Source organism: Myxocyprinus asiaticus, chromosome 37 (assembly GCF_019703515.2).
Source record: "Myxocyprinus asiaticus isolate MX2 ecotype Aquarium Trade chromosome 37, UBuf_Myxa_2, whole genome shotgun sequence".
NCBI lineage: Eukaryota > Metazoa > Chordata > Actinopteri > Cypriniformes > Catostomidae > Myxocyprinus > Myxocyprinus asiaticus.
This window is the reverse complement of record NC_059380.1, coordinates 39,333,374-39,355,173: the sequence shown is the minus strand read 5'-3', so window position 1 is coordinate 39,355,173 and position 21,800 is coordinate 39,333,374. Positions and strand designations below refer to the sequence as shown.

Below are 21,800 nucleotides of genomic sequence, written 5' to 3'. Positions count from 1 at the left end.
TGCATTGGAGATTGGGGTCAGAGCGGTCCTGTCGAGGCTCACTTCCTCGGACGGAAAAATGCATCTGTGTGCCTTTTTTTGCACTGCTTAACACCAGCAGAACGGAACTATGACGTCAGTAACAGAGAATTGCTGGCTGTCCGGCTGGCTTAGGGCGAGTGGCATCATTGGTTAGAGGGTTCAGGGGTACCTTCCGTGGCCTGGACTGATCATAAGAACCTAGATTACATTCGTAGTGCCAAACGTCTTAACTCTAGACAGGCTTGTTGGGCACTATATTTTACCTGCTTTAATTTCATCCTCTTGTATTGCCCAGGCTCTAAAAACATTAAGCCTGACTCATTGTCTCGATGTTTTGAGGTCGAGACCTCTACCATCCCACCGGATACCATTCTACCTGCCACTCGAGTGGTGGGCATGGTATCCTGGGAGGTGGCAGCTAAAGTCTGTGCTGCACTACGAAACACTTCATCCCCTGCTATGTGCCCAGCAGGTCGGTTGTTTGTTCCGCGATCAGTTCGGACACATGACCTACAGTGGGGTCACTCATCCAACGTTGCTTGTCTTCCAGGGGTGACTCACACCCAGATGCTCATTAGACAGTGATTCTTGTGGCCATGGCTAGCGCAGGACGTACACCAGTTAATAGCCACTTGCCCCATTTGTGCGACTAATAAGACCTCCTGTAACTCCCTGGCTGTGCTCCTCCAACTGCTGTCTGCCCTTCTAGACTCTGGTCACATATTTCCATGGATTTTGCAACTGGTCTCCCCCCTCCCATGGCAACACAGTCATTTTGACTGTTGTGGACCGGTTCTTACTTCATTCCCCTCCCCAAATTACCCACAGCGTGGGAGACAGCGGTGGCAGTCATAAACCATGTCTTCCACATTCATGGCCTCCCGGTCAATGTGGTTTCTGACAGAGGCCCCCAATTTGTGTCTTGTTTTTGGGCAGAATTCTGCCAACAACTGGGGGCTAAGGTGAGTTTCTGCTCTGGGTTCCATCCCCAGACAAATGGGCAGGTGGAGCAGGTGAATCAACTTGAAAAGACCCTGCACTGTGTGGCCTCCCATAATCTGTCTTCTTGGAGTGATCATTTAGTCTGGGTCAAGTATGCACACAGCCCATGTTCAGGTCCCGTCCATTCATGCTTTAATTCAGAGGTGCCGGCACAACTGGAAAGTGGTGTTCTCCACCAGAGAAGCCCTCATCCGGACTGGCGCTCGTGTTAAGAGGTCAGTGGACCAGCATCAGTCTAAGCCCCCAGCTTGTGTGGTCAGAAGGTTTGGTTGTCCTCTAAGGACATTTCCACTCCGACTCCCCTCACGTAAACTGGGTTATAAATTTATCGGGCCATTTCCCATTTCCAAGGTCATTAGTCCGGTGGCGGTCCATCTTAAGTTACCTCCTTACCTCAAATGCATTCACCCTGTTTTTCATGTCTCCAAAATTAAACCGGTTTTACATTCCAATTTACATCCCGTCCCACCTCCTCTGCGTCTAGTTGAGGGCTCTCTGGTGTATTCGGTCAGGAGACTGATCGACATCAGGCAGAGGGGCAGAGGGTTCCAGTACCTGGTTGACTGGGAGGGTTATGGACCTGAGGAGAGATGTTGGGTCCCGGCTCGGGACATCCTGAACCGTGCCCTCATAGACCAGTTCCACCTCCGGCAAGGTAATTCTGCTTGGGACACCAGGAGGCGTTTTCAAAGAGGATTCCTCGTCTCTGCCCATGTGTCGGGAGTGTGGTTACCCTCCAGTCTGCTGTGCGCTTGTTCTCTGCACCCGCAACTCTTTAACGGAGGATTCTTCACAGATCTGCTCCTGACTACCACGACGCCTACGAACACACTCTTCAAGGAGGATTCCTCACAGATCTGCTCACTGCGCAGCCACGGCACGCACACATCAGCAAATCTCCTGCTTACTGCAGCTGGTGCCGGGTTCTCCACTCTTCGCCAGCCCAGTTGAAGTTACAATTTATTGTTAAAAAATCCTTTGAACTGTTCCTCTGCTCTTGAGTCTCTTTGTCTCGCTTTCTGGCAGCTTCACCTGAGCCACCATCCCCAAATCCAGCACTAAACCAGTATAAACCAGCATGGAAGATAATGTTTAATTGGTTTGTTAACTGGAAACAAAACAAAACGGTTTAAATGGTCTGCTACTGTAAGTGGCTAGAAAACCCAAAACAAAACAGATTAATTAGTTGGTTAACTGGCCACAAAACCTAAAATGTAAAAACAACACAAAAACCTAATCAACCCATGAGTTAGATCCAAAAAATGTGCCATCAAAATGTCAAATAAACAAAGTCCATCTGTATCTACCCCAACAACAGACAGAAACAGAGGTAGAGACATGTGGATCACACACTTCAGTGACCATATGATAAATCCATAGCTGTTCCACAGTGGCCAAAACTCCAAATAAAGCACCATGGCATCCTTTACCTGACAACCTGAAAACCCAGAGGACAATCTAATTATTGCTTTGAGGTTGCTCTTTTATAGCTCAAGTGACTTGAAACAGTTTTTAAAATTAAAATTCTTTCATCCGTAGAACACAACAGGAGAAGTTTAGCAGAATGTCCAAGCTGCTCTTTTCCATACTATAAAAGCATTCTTGGGTGAACTAGTCTTTTAATGGAGTTCTCAGTTATGTTTCTGCATTTGTTTCACATGTTTCTAAAAAATTCTTAGGTGAAATATAAACAGACACAAATGAGTCAGTTGTTGAAACACAATAAGAGTATAGAGCTATAAAATTAACGTGGATAGCACATTACCTCTGATCACTTAGTTTGAGTTCATATTGAAATATCTGACTTTTGACTGCAGTCGTTGGTATCATGGCACATCTGAGCACAGTTTGAGACATTGTCAAGATCTCTTCTGAAACTCTAGTGGAGACACATGTGAGATTACTGGGGTCTTTTTCTCAGGAGAAACATCTAAGAAGCAGGACACTTCTGCAAAATTCTCCATTTGCTCCACATTTAATCTTAATAATGTCTAGAGGAAATAACTAGAGTAATTAAATTGATCTCATTTGTGTTTTTTCTTTCCTGAATGTCTTTTCCTGTGTTCAGCATTTAGGAGGTCTGCTCTTATCGTATTCATTAAATCTGCTGAGATGTTTGTTTTAAGCAGACCAGATCTGATCATCTGTTACCCGACCAATTATCTCACAGTTTTCCGCTGTGAAAACAGCGACAGCTTTACAGCTACGTGATTTACATTTGCTGAAAACATTGTCACAGGTGATATAAGAGAAGGCGATGTTGCCAAGGTGATAAAATCCCTTATATACTAGGCTTCCTTTACCACTGTGTTATGGAGTCAAATTAGTAAGAGCTGACTGTTTAAACCTGATCTACAATACAGTAGATGATTGATCTAATATTTTTTATGAATCTAGATCAGGTGAATGCAATCTACTTGTGAAAAAATATCATTATTATTAATATTATTATTATATTCCTATCAGTTATATCACACTCCCCTTAGACACTTTATTTACACCTTTTGTGTTCATTGTTTTTTTAAATAAATGACTCTCTGACGGCTGAAGTTGTATAGCCACTGTCTGTCTTCACTTACATAGTGAATATGGGGAGAAGAGTAAAATTGGCTAAAGGTGGACTCGAACTCGGGTTGCCCGCACTGAAAATCATCTGCTGTTCTAATGTCGCTATGCCAGTTCTTAGATATACTGGTGTCAAATGAACTTATTTATGATTATAATGATTATTTCAACTTGTGTGTCCCCGCATCCTCATGTGCGTACATTATGTTTTGTCTTCGCTATATGCTTTGCATAATTTAAATTCATTTAATCTGACTGATCTCAGTTCAGAAGACTCTGGGCTGTCAGTAAAGGGTTAACATTTCGAAGCACCGAGTCATGTGACAAAACAACATGGCGCTGATCACAACAGAGTTTATCTTTGGGAGAAATGGCAACAAAACTACATCTAGTGAGATACCTCATAAAGGTTTTACACTGAAACCTGTTTGAGTCAAAAGGCTAGAGTCTCTAGTTTCATCCGATATGCCATTTTGAAAATTTTATCGATTAATTGCGAAACGGCACGCTGTTAAACACAATGACAGCAGACAAGAACTATAGGACTATTTTTCCCTAGAAACCCTATATTCACTGTGCATTTTCACATTGAGAATCAATGGGTTCATCCAAAAGCTGATAAATGTTGCTTTCAGAGGCTTAATATGGAGTTAGGATGAAAATCAGGTGCATTTTGAACTGTTCTGAGACCAGTGCAGACAGACAGCACATGGTAGGTTAAGTCATTCACTAAATAGGGAGCAAGGGAGCATCCTATAGCTTTGCTATGCAGCCAAGTGCATTCAATCCTAACATCCAACCAAGGGTTCAGTGGAAACAGAATAAACAATTTGATTAAAACAAATCTGACTTTCTATATATTGGTATTACTAAAAATTTCACAACTTAGTCCTGTTGTCCATATATGTGGACATCACCTTTTAGGAGAGCTATTTGCTCTTCAAAAAAAAACAAGTTACAAGTGCTACAAGTTACAAATCAAAAAGAGAAATGGAAAATGCAAACAGAAGTCACACTTGGGTCTCAGGAGGATAATATATTTTTCCTAGATTTGACAGGTTCCATCGGACTATTGCTGTGCATAATGCTCTGAGTGACCAGTGCAAATTACACTTAGTGCACAGATGTACACTTAGTGCACACTGAGTACATCAAACTATTTTACTCCAAAATATCAAGCAAAATTTTGTCATATTTTACCTTTATATCCCTGCTCAGCCTCTCTGAGGTCGATCTTGGTGATGGGTTTGAAATCCACGTCCCATAATCTCACGCACCCGTCCCGACCACCAGTGGCAAAACCTTCTTCGCATGAATGCATACTAAAGATTCCCGCCTACAGGACAGGAAGAGTTTACAAACTGCAAGTCAGATTTGTCAAAACTAAAAATCGTCTATTTGGTGGGTTTTCTGAACTACTTAAGTTTCTCCATTGACGGCCATTCAAAGTAGCTGTGTATTCTGGCAAACTACAAATATTTGCAAGCAGCATAACATTTTTGGAGGGCTCTTAAAAGTATGAAATGTCCTTATACTGTTTATATTTTCCCATCTGCTGCCTTTGACATTATAACTCAGAATAGTTGCTTGTGAAGTGTTTGAGACAGTGAGCGTTCTTATGGTGCCATCAGCCATGTTTAAAAACCTTCAGGTTAGTAAAGCGCATGCAATAGCTGCATCTCTACATTCAACTAGCTGGACAACTAGTCGACCACCCTGAGTCATCTTTAATGACTATGAGAAAAACATAAAGGAGCAGGTCTAGCCTTATACACTATGGAGCCGTGATTAATGTAACTGATGTGTACATGGTACGAGACAGTGAGATTGTGTAGGATGTGTGATTTATGTTAAACTCACTCCGTGTGTTGCCTGTATTGTTCGTGTCAGATTCAATCCTTTCCAAACGTAAATGTCTCCGTTAAGAGCGCCTGAATACGTCACTTCATCTTTCGCTGTCGCTAAACACAGGATGGTCTGCAGGTCCCCCGTCTTTCCAAAAATACCACGTTTTGGAGTCAATGCATTCCCACATAATGTCCAGAACTAAAGGAGAAAAGACAACAGAAGGCAAGAGAGATAAATGACTTGTTTAATAATATTAAATTAAACTGAGCTAGAACTGAAGATACCAGTAAAAGGTTTTCTAACACAGCCGTTCTCCACTACATTTCCTTTTAGTTATAGTATAGTTTTGATATTGTGTTAGGTCGCCACTTGATGTTGAATGCAAAATCTGGGTCCTGAAGCAAAGCCAGTTGTGAACCACTGCTCTAAGAAATAATTCCCTAATGTGAAATTTAGCTGAATTGTAAACAGATCTTAGTTCATTTCCATTTGTCTGCTTAACTTTTTCCATATGCTAATAGATTGCTTCTATTAACAATCTGCATCTGCAGGAAAGACTAAAACAACAAAGGAGAAGAAGAAATGAAGACATTTTTCTGCTGATGTCTCATTTCTTTCTTTCCGAGAGTGCTGAAATCGTCTTGGGTCCAGATGAATTGTGTCTCGGGGGTTTGACTCACTTTAATGTGCTTCACTCCACAGCTCACAAGCCGGTGCTGTAGAAACGGATCCCAGGAAATATCAAAGATCTGAAACCAGAGCACAAACACATGGAATAAAAGAAAGTAATATGGGTTTGGAACAACATGAGAGTGAGTAAATGATGACAGGATTTTCATTTTTTAAGTGAACTATCCCTTTAAAAAGTTATAACCATAAAATCTGTTAATAAACAGACAAATGATATCTATGAACATGATGAAACACTCAATAAATTAGACTAGCAACTTTTAAAGGGGTCATATAATGTATTATTTATCATTTCACTTTTTAGTTCATTAACCAGTGAACAATGCTGTTTATGAATTTAGTTCTTAAACCAATATTAAAATGCTTGAAGCCTCAAATTTATTTATATTATTATTATTTATTATTTTTTATTAATATTTGTAATTAATATTTTTATAAAATTGTTCTTATTTTTAAATGTATGAATTTCTTTCAAATAATTTTTCAGATAAAGGCAATTTTTTTATTTTTGACCGTCATAAAATAGATATTAAAGGGTTGCTTCTATTAAAGGGGTAGAATAATTATTAAAAGGATAATTCACTCTAAATATTTATTAATATATTTTTTTTATACTCTTCTTAATTTTGTCTTTTTTTTTAAATGTATGAGTTTATTTATAATGCTTTATTGAATTAAAGGCAATTTTACATTTTGACAGTCATAAAATAAATATGAAAGGGATTGCTTCTTTTAAAGGGATAGGACAATTATTAAAGGGATAGTTCACCCAAATATTTTTCTTAATGTTTTTTTAGCTTGTTCATATTTTTACATTTATTACATACATGAATTACTTCATAATCCTTAGGCAATTTTACATTTTGACTGTCATGCAAATGTAGCTTTAAAGGTGGAATGTATGAAAAGCTTCTATACCACATCATAACACAATCATTTATTGTCATTGAGGTATAGCATCTATTGCTATGGAAACATACTGTATTGTACTTCCTACTACAAGTAAACCAAACAGTGTTTTGAATTCACACACACTCTATTTATTTATTTATTTTTGTCAGTTCATACACAAACTGGTTTTGATTTGTTGCTTAATTGTACAGTACTAAAGAACAGTCCGTTTCATTCTTACCCTATCAGAATGTCCCGTTGCAGTGGCTAAGACACGCCCCTTTTTCCAGTCCCAAATGCACACCGTGTTTTTGGCATCAAGCCCGACAGAAGCTAAACGCTGAATGTTCAAAACACAGCACAGGAGGAAATAATCAAATTAGACAGTTTGCAAACACAAAGGAAGGAACATTTGGACTATTGATCTAAATATGACCACATGTGCGTGATAATAAACATGATGGTTTTTAAAAGTCAAGCTATGGAATCAGATGCCTGGATTTACTGATAAACAATTTCATTGCTTTAATACTTATCAGTGAAACAGAATGTCTATCACTTTTCTATGGCACTAATTAATTTCTTATTATATTTAGTTCCATGATTCTTTACGGTACAAAAGCTGTCAGGAATAATATGTGTTTAATGCAAAAGTCTAAGCGAGACCAACATTTTATATTTTTGAAAAAATATATTGATAATCTGATGAGTCCAACTCAATTAATTAAATTATTCAATTAAATAAATTTGATTTAGCTGTCATTATACATACAAAAATAATTTACAGCAGAATGCTGAAATGAACCAATCAGAATCAAGTATTCCAGAGAGCTGTAGAAAGTCACTATTAGCGGTGCACCGATGTATCTGCTAATTATCAGTATCGGCCGATAAAAGCATTTACATGACATGGAAACATGTAAAGACACAGAGAATAAAATTTACATCGAAGTTGCGTAATTAATTATCAGTGATTTGAAACAAGGTAGCATAAAAAAGCTGAACCACCAAACTATCGATTTCGGCCTATTTTGTATTGGTGCATCCCTAGTCATAATATTAACTGATATCACACTGGGTTCTAGTTTCAATATCTCTTACCTGACCATCACCGTCAAATGCCAAACAGGCGACGCCATGCGTATGAACGTCTCTCAGGATGGACACAGTCGTAAGGGCGTATGAATCCCACACACAGATATACGGATCCTTTCCCACCTGACCTGTCGCCACCTGGATCTTATCAGGATGCAAACCTAGACTGAAAACAGGAGAAATATATGCTGAGTTCAACTGTTAAAGGAACAGTATCTGAGGCAAGCTGTCAATTATAGCAGAAAATCCTTTAAGATTTGCGTGTTCAGTAATAAATAGTATAATGGAAGTCTATGGGGCAAGACATTTTGGAGGTTTAAAAGCAGAAATTGCAGCTTGCACTTTTGTCATAGCACTTCCATACAAAAATGTAAATTCCTGTGGATTGATGCTGCCTTCACATGCTATTAGAATTATCATGTTTATGAGTTTCCTACTTGGAAGTTGCACGTGAATGCACTGTCAAATCGTAATTGCAATTAGGAAGTACATAGTTACAACTAGGAAACTCAGAGAATTTTGACATCTGAGTTTCTGAGTTGGGAAGAGATGTAAACGTTGAATATGGAGGAGTATGGTTCTTGTAGTGTATGATAGGTTTTATTGCTTTTTCAATATGCAGCTACACTTGCCATTTCGGTCATATTCATTAACAAACATCAGTAACCATTTGTTGCATATTGTATATTTTTTACACAGAGAAAATCCCAGACGAAAATCGAGAGTTCATGGCAAATTTGCCAAAAATTCGCCACTGATAATTTTCACAGGTAAATGAGCTTTGTGGCAAACTTGCATCAAATTGTCCTCTAGTAGCCAAAGGTTCGCCGGAGGTTCACCACTGCCGGCGAAGAGCTGCAAACTTCTGGCAAACATTTGCGGCGAATCAAATGCTAACTTGCATGTGAAAATAACGAGTGGCAAATTTGCTGCAAATCTGAGGCAAGTTTGCAGCTAGTTTACATTTTTTGTAAGAGATAGCATGTATTTGACTGAAATTATATCATCATCAGCAAGTTGACTGACATGTATTACAGTTTCAAAATAAAAGTTCTTCAAGAAATACGCAAAAATGAACTGGCGTCCTCCATCTTTCTCTTTCTCTCTGACAACAAAGCACTTGAGCGCGACATACTCGTAACTATGACTTTAGAAGCAGGAAGTAGAATAATTACGATAGCACGTGAAGGCAGCATTATTTTCTTCTATGTAAACAGCCCCTCTCTGGTATCCTTGTGCAAATCAGGCTAAAGTTATCAGATTTTAGTGTTTTTTCATTGTTCATGACAGGAGTTGAAGAATTGTGTATAGTTTTATGAGGTTTTTACGAGATTCTTTTACACTACACATAAAAAAATGCACTTTCACTATCGTCAGTTTTACTGAATTCTCCCAAGTTCATATTACTCCAAAAATTTATGTAACAAGGAAAATTAAATTAAAGTTATTTTTTTTAGTTGATTCAACTTTACTTCATCCATTTGCGTTGGTACAACAAGAATACTTTTTGTTTGGTTAACTAAAACTGTGCAGAGGATTTCTAGATCCCCAGCATGCTTTGCATGGGACTCGACAGGGAGAGTCAATGTTAAAATTAAGTGTTATTTTATGTCTTTGTGCAAGATAAATAATAAGGGGGAGGTGTGTTAGTGTGTAATGTTTTGTTGAGGACCAATACATTTTGAGTATTCCACGTATTGCTTAATCCTTTAAGCTATTGCTGTTCTAACCATGGCATGGTGACCAAATTGCACTCAGTAGTGTTTCCCACTAGCATGTATTTAGCATGCTAACATTTCCTGTCACTAGCTAGCATACCGATAAAAGAGTTTCATTTGTGTTATTTTGACATGTTAAATTTTGTTTGGTTAACTTGATTCAGTTTGGTTCCCTCTACTACTTTAAGTATTTAAGTTGAAATTACATGGTAATTTTAATTTAAGGTAACTCATTTCAAACATGTGGAACGACTGTCCATGATTACATCAAGCTCTGCCATATTATGTAATATATATGTTTATGTAATATTTAATGTTTAGGTTTTGTGGTGATTCTTTAGAAACATTTTATTTTAATGTTTTTCTGAGTCCAGTGCTTTGCCCTGTTGACTTCAGCTGTAAGTGCTGCACCTTGTTTAACTTGTTTGGACCCAGAAAATTCCTTTAAAACCGGATTAATTAAGGGAAATGAGACAAGTCTTCTCGTTCTGTCTTCTCTGACTTCCCTTACAATTCTTCTGCTGACAGGAAGATTGTGTTGAATTTCCTCTCACCGTGGCAACAGCTCTGCCATGGCGACAAACACAGAGAGCAAAAGCTCAGGGACACTATCAACGCAGCGCCATTAAAGCAGGTGCAGCATTTCGGTGGAAAGAAATTCAGTGAAATTCAGTCTTCATCTAATGGGAGAGTACACCATTTTAGACAGATATGTTTTCAAAAAAAAAATAAAAAATTACTCTATGATAGTAATTTCTTTCTGTTCAAAATTTTAGTAATGAGCAAAAAAAAAAAAAGAGGCCAAATATAATGTCGGAGTAAAGTTAAATATAATTTTTCAACTCCTCTCATGACTATGCAATGGTGTGGCTAATTGTTTTCTTTGATATAGCATAATAATTGCATCATTATGAGCAGGTGAAGAGTGCAGAGCCACAGTCATTTGATCACACTGATTTAGTGTAACATTTACACTACAGGTTTACCCAGCATGCACCCTATAAGCATCCTTATCCATGCCATCAGTAACAGCAGGGGCAACAGGACAGGAGTTTCGTCCCAATCGCACATCAAAGGCAGATTAAACAGAACTAAACAGTGTATGGGTATGTGTTGGAGAGCTTGCAGGAATATCAAAGTCTGTCTATGTCCATGTGCCAATACGGTTTGTGCTACAGATGTGCTGCCATAGAGAGAGAGAGAAAGAGAGAGAGAGAGAGACAGAGAGAGAGAGAGAGAAAGAGAGAGAGAGAGAAAGAGAGTGCAAATATGTGAAAGCGAGGACTAATAGAAAAGAACAGCATAAGCGCTACAGGGGTGCTTGGGGGGCCATGCCCTCTCACTTCAACCACTGTGCCCTCCAGCTAAAATGTTATATTCGACCCAATTACAAATCTTCCCTGTTTTCTGTTGAATGACCAGGATGCACAACTCCATTTGCTTTGAGCATTTGCGGATCAGTCTATTAGTCTAAAACTACTCTATTTTGCAGCAAGATGGTATACATTGTATTTATTTTGAACATTAAGTATAGTTTTAGGGTTTTGCATATCTAAAAAAGCTGCGAATTGCCCTGTCCTTCAGATGGCGACGGCAGAACACATACACTCATTTTAGCGGTTATGTTTAATTATTAGGTTATAGTGGCAAATGTGTGCCCCCTCAGGAATTTCAAATGCCCCCTTATGCATTTCATTGTGGTGCCAACTTTGGGAAAGAAAAATCGATAATGAGATCTCTTATAATGATATCTCAGTTATTTCTATGATGAGATTCAATAGAGAACAAATGGAGACTTTTGCTTAAAGTCAACATGAAATCAAAACTGACCCAATCTAATTTGTTGAATACATATTCCTGGTTGTATTGTCCCTAATTCATCATTAAAAGTTATACCAAAGGAGGAAAAAAAAAGTTTGACTTTGTAATCTCAAAAATGATCAAAAACGATTTTCCACAGGGATTTCATAAAATCCTTCATCCCTGCTAAAAAAAACAAAACAGCTTAATCAGCATGCAGTTCCCATGCTGGTCATTTATTTTCTTGTTGAATGTCTTTTTAAATACAATTTTTAGGAGAAAAATCTTGATGCTTAAACGTAACTAAGAAGTCTCTTGATCTATAAAAGTGCAACCTCTGAGCAACAGAACCTTCCTCTGAGTGAAATCCGCAAGTAAGAGACTAATAGAAAGTGATTGGTGAAAGGAAATATGAGCATTTGAAAGAGAAAACACTGACCCTTAAGATAAAGTGACTCTGACATCACTGATAAAGGCTTTGAAAAGCAGCGTACAGCTGCAATCGGCATTCATTGACTGAATCAAGGCTTTGCACACACAACAGATAAAATCTGATATTGAACATTTTGGCTCAGATATTCTGGCTTGAAAGGAGCTTGGACATAGTTGGGTGGATGTATTTCAAAAGTCATATTTCAACCCAAAATAAAGAAGTATATATAAAAAAAGACATTACATTTTGTAAATAAAGAACTTAAATAAAATAATGCCAATTTTAGGACCATTTCAAGACCATAATAAAAAAAATATCTATCACTGCATTACTGTTATTATTTACTGTAAAAATAAATTTACTGTATTTCAGTAATGAGAATAATGACAATTACAAAAAAATAAATAAATAAATGACTTAAAAATAAAACATATGGATGCAATACAGTCATGATAATTGGAGAAAATGTGTTTAAATGACATGAAAATAATGTCACAATACAGAAAAATAAAATGTTATTCTCTTCCTGTAATGTTAAGAAAATAACAATACATTTAAATCGTTGTGTTTGTACATCATGGTAATATTTGTTGTACTACCTATAATTTATAGTAATTTAATAAAAAAACAATTATATACTGTAAAACAATTTTTTGTAATACTGTAAAAACAGTGTATTACAGTAATGAAAATAATGAGGATAAAAAAAAATATCTGGATGCAATACCGAAATTAGAATTGGGGAAAATGTGTTTAATTGTTATGAAACCCCTAAGTAAAAAAAAAAAAAATGTTATCTTTTATGTAATATAGGAAAAATTTACTGTAAAGCAAAAAAAAAAACAAAAAAAAACAAAAAAAAAAACAATTCTCAGTCTAAATTATGATTTTTAGTCTAAATCATAAATTATTTGTGCATTATGGTACTGTAATATTTGTTGTACTACCTTTAATTTATGCTGATTTAAAAAAAAAAAAAACATTATATTGCAATAATTTTTATGCAATATAATGTAAAAAAATCTTAATTCTCATTCCGGTAATATGAAGAAAATAATAATTATATCTATATACTATGTTAATTTTAAAGTATTTATACATCATTGTAGTATTTGTTACCTTTAAATTAATTAAATAGAAGTAGGAGTAGAATAATTACCTTTAACTAATTTAAATAATTTTAAAAATCAGTGTATGGTAATACAGTATTTTTATGAAATAGTACAAATATTACTGTATTACTGAAAATCAACATTGAAAAAAATGGGGAAAAAAATTAAAAAATAAAAACAATAAAAATGTCAGAACTTTGGACCCTTTTTGACCCAGACATGCTTTTTTGTGAAATTCACCCAGTGTGGTGTGTGTGTGTGTGTGTGTGTGTGTGTGTGTGTGTGTGTGTGTGTACAGTCATGTTCGGATACCTACAGGCGGTTTACTCATAGTAATCTCTGGCCGTTGTGCTGGACCCCTGTGAGTCAGTGAACAGCTGAGGGATTGTGGGAGAGATCTGCCATCTACAAATGAACACCAGTCTGCAGTGAACCCAGGCACAAAAAGAGAAAGCGATAAAGAGACAGAAAGAGAGAGAGAGAGAGAGAGAGAGAGAGAGAGAGAGAGAGAGAGAGAAAGAGACAGAAAGAGAGAGAGAGAAAGAAAGAGAGAAAGAGACAGAAAGAGAGAGAGAGAGAAAGAAAGGGAGAAAGAGACAGAAAGAGAGAGAGAGAGAGAGAGACAGAGAGAGAGAAAGAAAGAGAGAGAGAGAGAGAGAGAGAGAGAGAGAGAGAGAAAGAAAGAGACAGAAAGAGAGAGAGAGAGAGAAAGAAAGGGAGAAAGAGACAGAAAGAGAGAGAGAGAGAGAGAGAGAGAGAGAGAGAGAGAGAGAGAGAGAGAGAGAGAGAGAGAGAGAGCATTCCTCCACAGATGTTGTGAAGTCTTTGTGCAGTAAAGTGGGACGTCAGATTGTTCATGACAGCATGGATTTGGAAATGCCTCAGATAATTCCAGCTGGCCGGACACCTGCAACTGCATTTTTTATTTTTTGTTACACTAAAGGCAGCACTGTATTGATATCTATAAAACATTCTATTTAGTTGCTTGTTAAAACATGTTCCAATCCTGTATGACCATAATATTAGCCTCAGTCACCGTTCACTTTCATTATATGGAAACAAAATGCAATGAAAGTGAATGGTGACTGAGGCTGACATTCTGCCTGACATCTTCTTTTGTGATCCACATGCAGCAGAAAGAAAGTCATACAGGTTTGGAACAACATGAGGGCGAATAAATAATTGCAACCACAAAAAACACTTAAGCAGCCACACAGCAATGTCCTGGTAACCACCCACAACACCCAAGCAGCATGGCAGTGACTTCACGTGGACAAGCACCATTCATATTAATTTTAAAATTAAAGTTAAATCCCCTATTGACGTCGCGTTATGTGCATTATGCAGCATTTTAATTACACAGAAGAAAAAGCCTAAAACCAAAGATTCCTTACAGCATTAACACTATTAATTTGTCTGCCTTGCAAACACCATGCATGCTTTACAAAACATTCTATGTCTTATGCAGCATAAAAGTGTAAAATAAAAATAAAAATCTGATGTTTGTCATTCAAATTTCTACCTGAATTTGGCCCAAACGTTCTGTGCTATTTTTAACCAAAGATAAAATACCTGTTCATTAGAACAATGCAATTATGAACGCATCTCCAACAAGAGGTTTAATGAAATCAGTGGTCTGATTTTTTTAAGCCATAATGAGCTCCTGAATCTATGCAGATCCCAAACTATGACAGATAGGAAAAAATGTACTGTAGCTGCTCTTCTCTTATAAGCAGCACAGGGAAAGAGATGGTGTGAAATTTGAGCTTACTATAATTCCACGGAGCGTTTGCCATCCCCATTTAGAGCTCAAATGTACAGCTAATCCTACAGTGTTGGTGGTCAGATACAAGCTGACAGAACCGACCCCAAGCCTATCTGGCTTTTAATCATGTGCAGGATGGGAACTATAGATATGTATTAGGGATGGGAATTTTTTAGTTATTTTGTAGCCAAGTACTCTAACCCACAAAAAAAAAAGAAAAAAAAAAAAGTGGTAACTCAAAAATTACAATTTAACTTAAAAAAAAAAAAAAAAAAAAAAAAATGGTTTATTCATAAACGTTATCAAGAATGGTTTCAAAATAGGACAACTTCAAACTTCAAGTGTGCTGTTCTTTTTGGGGAAAAAATTAAATTAACAATATGCATTAATAATAATAATAATAATAAAAGGTTTAAAAATAACAGTGAAAAACATTTGCACTCACCAAGAGTTTAAAAAGAAGCCAATACTGATGGCATGAGGGTAATGCACAAATACTGTCTACATAAAGGCTATCACGTTTTTATCATTTTACATGTTATTCTGAAAAACAAGTGGTGAAAGATGCTTTTTATAAAATGCGCTTCACTCGTGTTCAGATATTTCACGCATATATACAGATACTGGTCTGATCAGCTTCCAAGTTTCTCGTACCACTGCGCATTGAAAAAAACATAAAAGCAGATCCTTGTCCGTTGCTTTGCATGACTCGAACAAGAATCAAATACCAACAGAGCATAATTCAATGAGAATCAAAATATTACAAGTATTGCCACACTTGACTACACACTTGGCCAAAGATGCCATCCTTATTCCTTCTCTTATCCAACATGTCGATGCCACACATTGAATTGGTAAGAGGAAAAGTACAGTGAATTTCAGAGTTGCCCACGGTAGGCAAATGTGCGAAAGAAAACCACTTTGCGGTATTCGAGTAATGTTTTTAATATTTGACTGCCTAGTGCAGAACGATTACTCGATAAGTCAATTACTCATGCACATCCCGAATATCTATCATTCAATTTTCACTAGTTAAAATGCAAATTCTTGATGTCAGCAATGGAATTACTACTAGTGAAATTGGTCATTTTTCTATATCAGTAATTAGGTTCGCACTCGTAAAAACTTCAAACTTCAAATTTCAACTCATACAAAATTTTATTACCGACATCTGTGACTGCATTTTCATTAGTCGAATGATTTGTCATTCACTCCTGTTCAAAATGCAATTACAGAAATCTATAATTAATTTCATACTAGCAGAAATTCCAAATACACATTTCAGCTATGCACTTCTTTCTAGTAAAATGGTAATTATTTATTTGAATAATTACACTGTTACCAGTACAAATATCCACTCCTAAAAGATCAACTTTCGAATTCAAACTAGCAAAAATGCTAATTTAACTTTTTTTTTTTTTTTAAATCAGCAAAATTTTACTATGTTACTAGTAAAAAAACTTATTTGACATCATAAAACCTGCTACTCACAGACAAAAAAAAAAAAGACCTGTTTGTTATTCTAAACATCCAAAATTTCTTCACTTTAGTCAGCAGGGGTGTGATTCACAAAAAATGTTCTTAAGAAAAAAATAAATAAGAAAGAACTTTCAGAAAAAGGCTTTAGAAAATTCTAAATCCATACACTGTTTCAAAAGTATTGCCACAAGACATAAACAATATGCATGTAAATGTGATTTTAGTGTGATAAGATCACTTACTATCTTTTCTGTGTAAAGTTATAGCCAATCAACAAACCCTAAATCCAAAGATGTCAACAAACCAAAATTACAGTTTAAACAACTTTACAGCTCAAATAATACAAAGTTTTAACAGAAGAATTAATGTGTGCTTTTATAAATTATAAGCTGTACATTACTGCCATTAAACCCTCCAAAAATTGGCCCCACTGACTTCCACTGTAAGTGACACTGTGACCTCTATTTTTGCTTTTTTAAAGAAAATGAGGGACGAGTCAAAATTAATTTTTGTGGTCATCAACATTATGCCACAAATGCTGTCGATTGAGCTTCACTTGTATTGAACCCAGAATATTCCTTTAAGAAGTCTTTTCAGGAGTAAAAAATATTTGTAACTTTTTAAGTTAAGAAAATAGTAGTTAAGAAGTGTTTCATTCTTAAGAATGTTTTGTGCAACGTGATTAGATATGAACTCGACATGTTGAGTTCCGAATGTTCCGGGACCCTGAATTTGACGCTATTCTGCTGAATTACTGACAAGCGGCATCTCCCATCAGGCATTTTTGCATAAATGTAATGTTTACGTTTTCCTGTGGCGTGACTGACAACTTCCGAGACACTGGTTTTGGTCTCATGGAAACCAGGAAGTAATCGCATTCACATAAACAGTGATGAGCGTAATTCAGAGGTTTCATTTTTCCTCTAAAATTTAATTTTGACTCCACTGACGTTTAGGTTTAGGGTTGGGGTTAGGGGGTAGGTTTTATAAAATATGCACTCCTGTTGACAGTCTTACATGATTTACAACTAAAAATACAACTCGCTGTTGGCACCAGACTGTGAACATTTCACCCGGAAACCGGAGCTCACACGTGCTCGTACGTTCAACAACACTTCCAGCTTCGGCCACTGGGGGCAGTGATTCAAATTTCAGTAAGCACAGACCGGTTTCAGCAGCAGAACTTCGACCTACTGTTGCAGAATTCACAGTGAAATCCAATACTTTTTGAGCCACTATAACATCATAAGATTTGGATCTTCAGTGTAATAAAAAGCATTTTATACCCCTGTGCCTTTAGCATCATGCGTTTCTTCATAGTACTTTTAATATGACTTATAATTGCAAAGTTCCCCTCAGGCAGTGAGATGAACTGGGTTATACACACTATTCTGCCGTGACCATTGTGTGTGTGTGTGTGTGTGTGTGTGTGTACTAATATAAGCAAACACACTGAATGGAACCGGCATTCAGTTTGTTTTCCAGACTCACACACACTTTCCGTTTGTTTAGATGAATTTTTTTCCACCTAAATGTTCCTCATTCCTAAATGAATATGTAGAACATCAGCGAGGATACCTACATTTGCTCCAAGGTAAATTAAAGCTAATAACTTAACATTAATTAATTTACGTATTGATTCAGGTGTTAGTAAAGGTGTAGTAAATAAAGAGTTTACAGCATCATAGTGAGTGTGTTAAGAGACGTTATAAACAGTTCTTTTCACACACTAATGTTGCGAGGTGTGTTATCGCTATCAAGTGACACTTTTCTCTTTTTATAGTGACTGTAATAATTGCTTGTCTCAATTCTGATTCCCAGATTTCAATCAAATTACTGTGTAATTTATTTCACAAAAAAAAAAAAAAAAACATCGGATAAATATGCTTTACAATGTCACACATCATTCCAGCCCACGTAATAATATTATCCAAAAACCGCACCACTCACGGCAATCTGAGTTCTGCAGAGCTTGACAGAGTAAGCGACCGTAATCAAGGGGGGCTGACACTATCGTTTAGGTTTAGGTTTAAAGTTTAGGGTAGGGAGGTCAGTTTTGTTTATTTAGAAATCGATAAAGCATCAACCTTAAAAACCTCATCTATTTTGGAGAACATTTAAAGAAATGTTCCGGGTTCATCATAATCATTATAAGTTAAGCTCAATTGACAGCATTTGTGGCATAATATTGATTACCACTAAAATTAATTTTGACTTGTCCCTCCTTTTCTTTAAAAAAGCAAAAATCGAGGTTCCAGTGAGGCACTTACTATGGAGGTGAATGGGGCCAATCCGTAAATGTTAAAATACTCAATGTTTCAAAAGTATAGCCACAAGACATAAACAATATGTGTGTAAACATGATTTTAGTGTGATAAAATCATTTAATAACCTTTTCTGTGTAAAGTTATAGCCAATTTTACAGCTTCGATGCCATGATGCTGTCATGTCTACAAACCCTAAAATATCTGTACAAATGACAATTTAAACAACTTTACAGCTCAAATAATACATGAGTTTTAAAAGAAGAATTAATGTAAGTGCTTTTATAAAATTATATCCTTGAGATTTCTGGCTTTAAACCCTCCAAAAATTGGCCACAATAACTTTTATTGACCACATTCACTTCCATTGTAAGTGCCTTACTATGTAAACCCATCATGTTACAAAATAAACTGTGAAAATTAAGCAGCAAACTGTATCCTTCTCGGATACGTTGGCACCAAATTTTCTAATCTCTGAGTCTGGTGCAAAGCCTAGTGTGACGCCCAGCCATCCCATTATTTACCTGGCTGTTAATTCACAGAAAGAAACCTAAACTAAACCCAAGTTTTACAAACTCCAAACAGGCAAATAAGCCTCATTATAAACAAATATGATAGTACTATCTGTCCGGGTGAACGGTTTGTTGAACGTCTGGTGAGATGATAATTACAGTGATAGTAATATTGATATTTGCCTTGGCAAACACCGTAAAAAATTACTCTTAACTGGCATTTTCCAATCTCTAGAAACTGAGGTGTAGCACTTTTTAAAATATATATGTTTGTCAATACCTACGCCTTAACGTGTCCATTCACAGTGCAAATCACTATTGCGCCATTGCTACAAATACTAGCATCCTCTTTTCAGCGTCTCTGAACAGACTGATTTCACCTGGAGGCGAGAATAAGGAAGAATGCAGTCATAGCCGTTTCCGCGTCGTATTGGCCCATCTCTCCCTTGAGGAAAATTATTGCATAGCTCTGTTTAGCATGAAAAGGCTTTCGATGCTGAAAGTACAGAGTGCTGTTCTTCATCTAGGTCATCTGGAAGTCATCTTAAGATACGAACTTCAGCACCGCATATGCTTTATTCTAAAATCTTGTAATGTTGTTTAATTACATCATCTGTGTTTGTCACCATTTTATTGTCCTGGCCCCGACCCCTCGCCTGTTCAAGGGCTGCGATGTGACTCTAAATCTTGGAAGCATCGATCCATCCGCGAGCCGACTGTCTGATAAGCGTGTGGATGGAATTGTGCACTGATGTCCAGATGGCATCAGGTGTCTTAGTGTGAATCAGATACAAACGATATTACCATTGAGGAACAACAATTGACGAAATACTACAATGAAGGATAGTGGATAATATAGAAAAAGGTAAACAAAAACAGACAAACAAATTACCCTTACAAAAAAGTACTTTGGTGGTACATTGATGGTATCAGATGGCATTACCATGGTACAGTATAAATCCAATAACATGGTATTACCATGGTACTCCAAGATATTTCAAAGAATATCATGGTATTACCATGGTACATGTCCAAAAACATGGCATTATCATGGTACTCCAAGATATTTCAAAGAATATCATGGTGTTACCATGGTACATGTCCCAAAACAAGGGTATTACCATGGTATATGCCCAAAAGACATGGTATTGCCATGGTACATGTCCAAAAACATGGTATTATCATGGTACATGTCCCAAAATAAGGATATTACCATGGTATATGTACAAAAGACATGGTACTACCATGGTACATGTCCAAAAACATGGTATTATCATGGTACTCTGAGATATTTCAAAGAATACCATGGTATTACCATGGAACATGTCAAAAACAAGGTATTACCATTGTACATGTCCAAAAACATGGTATTACCATGGTACATGTCCAAAAACATGGTATTACCATGGTACTCTGAGATATTTCAAAGAATACCATGGTATTACCATGGTACATGTCCAGAAACATGGTATTACCATGGTATATGTCCAAAAAAACATGGTATTGCCATGGTACTCTAAGATATTTCAAATAATACCATGGTATTACCATGGTACATTTCCAGAAACATGGTATTACCATGGTACATGTCCAAAAACAAGGTATTACCTTGGTATTCCAAGATACTTCAAAAAATACTACAGTATTACCATGGTACATGTAAAAAACAAAAAAAACAAAAAAAAAAGGGATATTACCAAGGTACTGTACATGTCCAAAAGCATGGTATTACCATGGTACATGTCCAAAAACATGGTATTACCATTGTACATGTCCAAAAAAACATGGTATTACCATGGTACTCTAAGATACTTCAAAGAATACAATGGTAATACCATAGTACATGTCCACAAAACATGGTATTACCATTGTGCATGCCCAAAAAAACCTGGTATTACAATGGTACTTCGAAAGTACTGTGGTATAACCATTGCACATGTCTAAACAAAACTTGGATCCAGGCTGGGACACGCAAGGAAAACATGGTATTACCACGATACTCCAAAATACTTTAAAGAATACTATGACAATACCATAGTACATGTAAAAACAAACAAAAAACATGGCATTAACATGGCACTTTAATAAATGGGTAATTGTCATTAAATACTTCTGAGCAGTTGATATGTCCTGTGGTGTGACATGCTACACTCCATCTGAAACTATTTTAAGCAGCTTTCTTTCTTTTACATAGAATACCTGTTCTTTTAAAACTCAATTCAATACAATTCCATTGTACTTTTTGGTACTTGGAATGAATGAATGATCAAAAAAATATAATGTTAATCTTACCTAATGATGTCATCGTTGTGTCCCAAGTAAAATTTCTGGGTGTGTTCTCTGGTGTTGTAAACCACTCCAACTCCAGCCACGAAATACACAATCTCCTTCCCGGCAGTGTAGTACAGATTATTCCTGCACTGGTGTCCTCTGTATCCATGAATCCACTCCAGCCTCAGCTGACAGCGGGGAGCCGTCTTATCTGCCATGCTGTCTTGCTTTCAGGATCTCTAATGGTCTAGTATTCACAAATTTGTCATTTACCTGACTAACAGTACACTTTCTAGTGGAACAATCCCTCTAGGGTTAAGTGCTTTGGACAAGG

At 36.7% G+C, this 21,800-nt stretch overlaps 1 protein-coding gene across 1 annotated transcript in view; it reads right to left on the bottom strand.

Moving 5' to 3' along the window:
• Nucleotides 1-21,684, bottom strand: part of LOC127428035 (echinoderm microtubule-associated protein-like 6) — a 92,007-nt gene extending 70,323 nt beyond the window's left edge. Inside the window, exons 1-6 of the mRNA XM_051676057.1 lie at nucleotides 21,488-21,684; nucleotides 8,119-8,278; nucleotides 7,259-7,357; nucleotides 6,117-6,185; nucleotides 5,449-5,634; nucleotides 4,789-4,924 (exon numbers count right to left, since the gene is read on the bottom strand). Of these exons, the coding sequence (XP_051532017.1) occupies nucleotides 4,789-4,924; nucleotides 5,449-5,634; nucleotides 6,117-6,185; nucleotides 7,259-7,357; nucleotides 8,119-8,278; nucleotides 21,488-21,684 (847 nt within the window). The remainder of the gene's footprint in view (nucleotides 1-4,788; nucleotides 4,925-5,448; nucleotides 5,635-6,116; nucleotides 6,186-7,258; nucleotides 7,358-8,118; nucleotides 8,279-21,487) is intronic.
• Nucleotides 21,685-21,800: the final 116 nt, after the last annotated feature.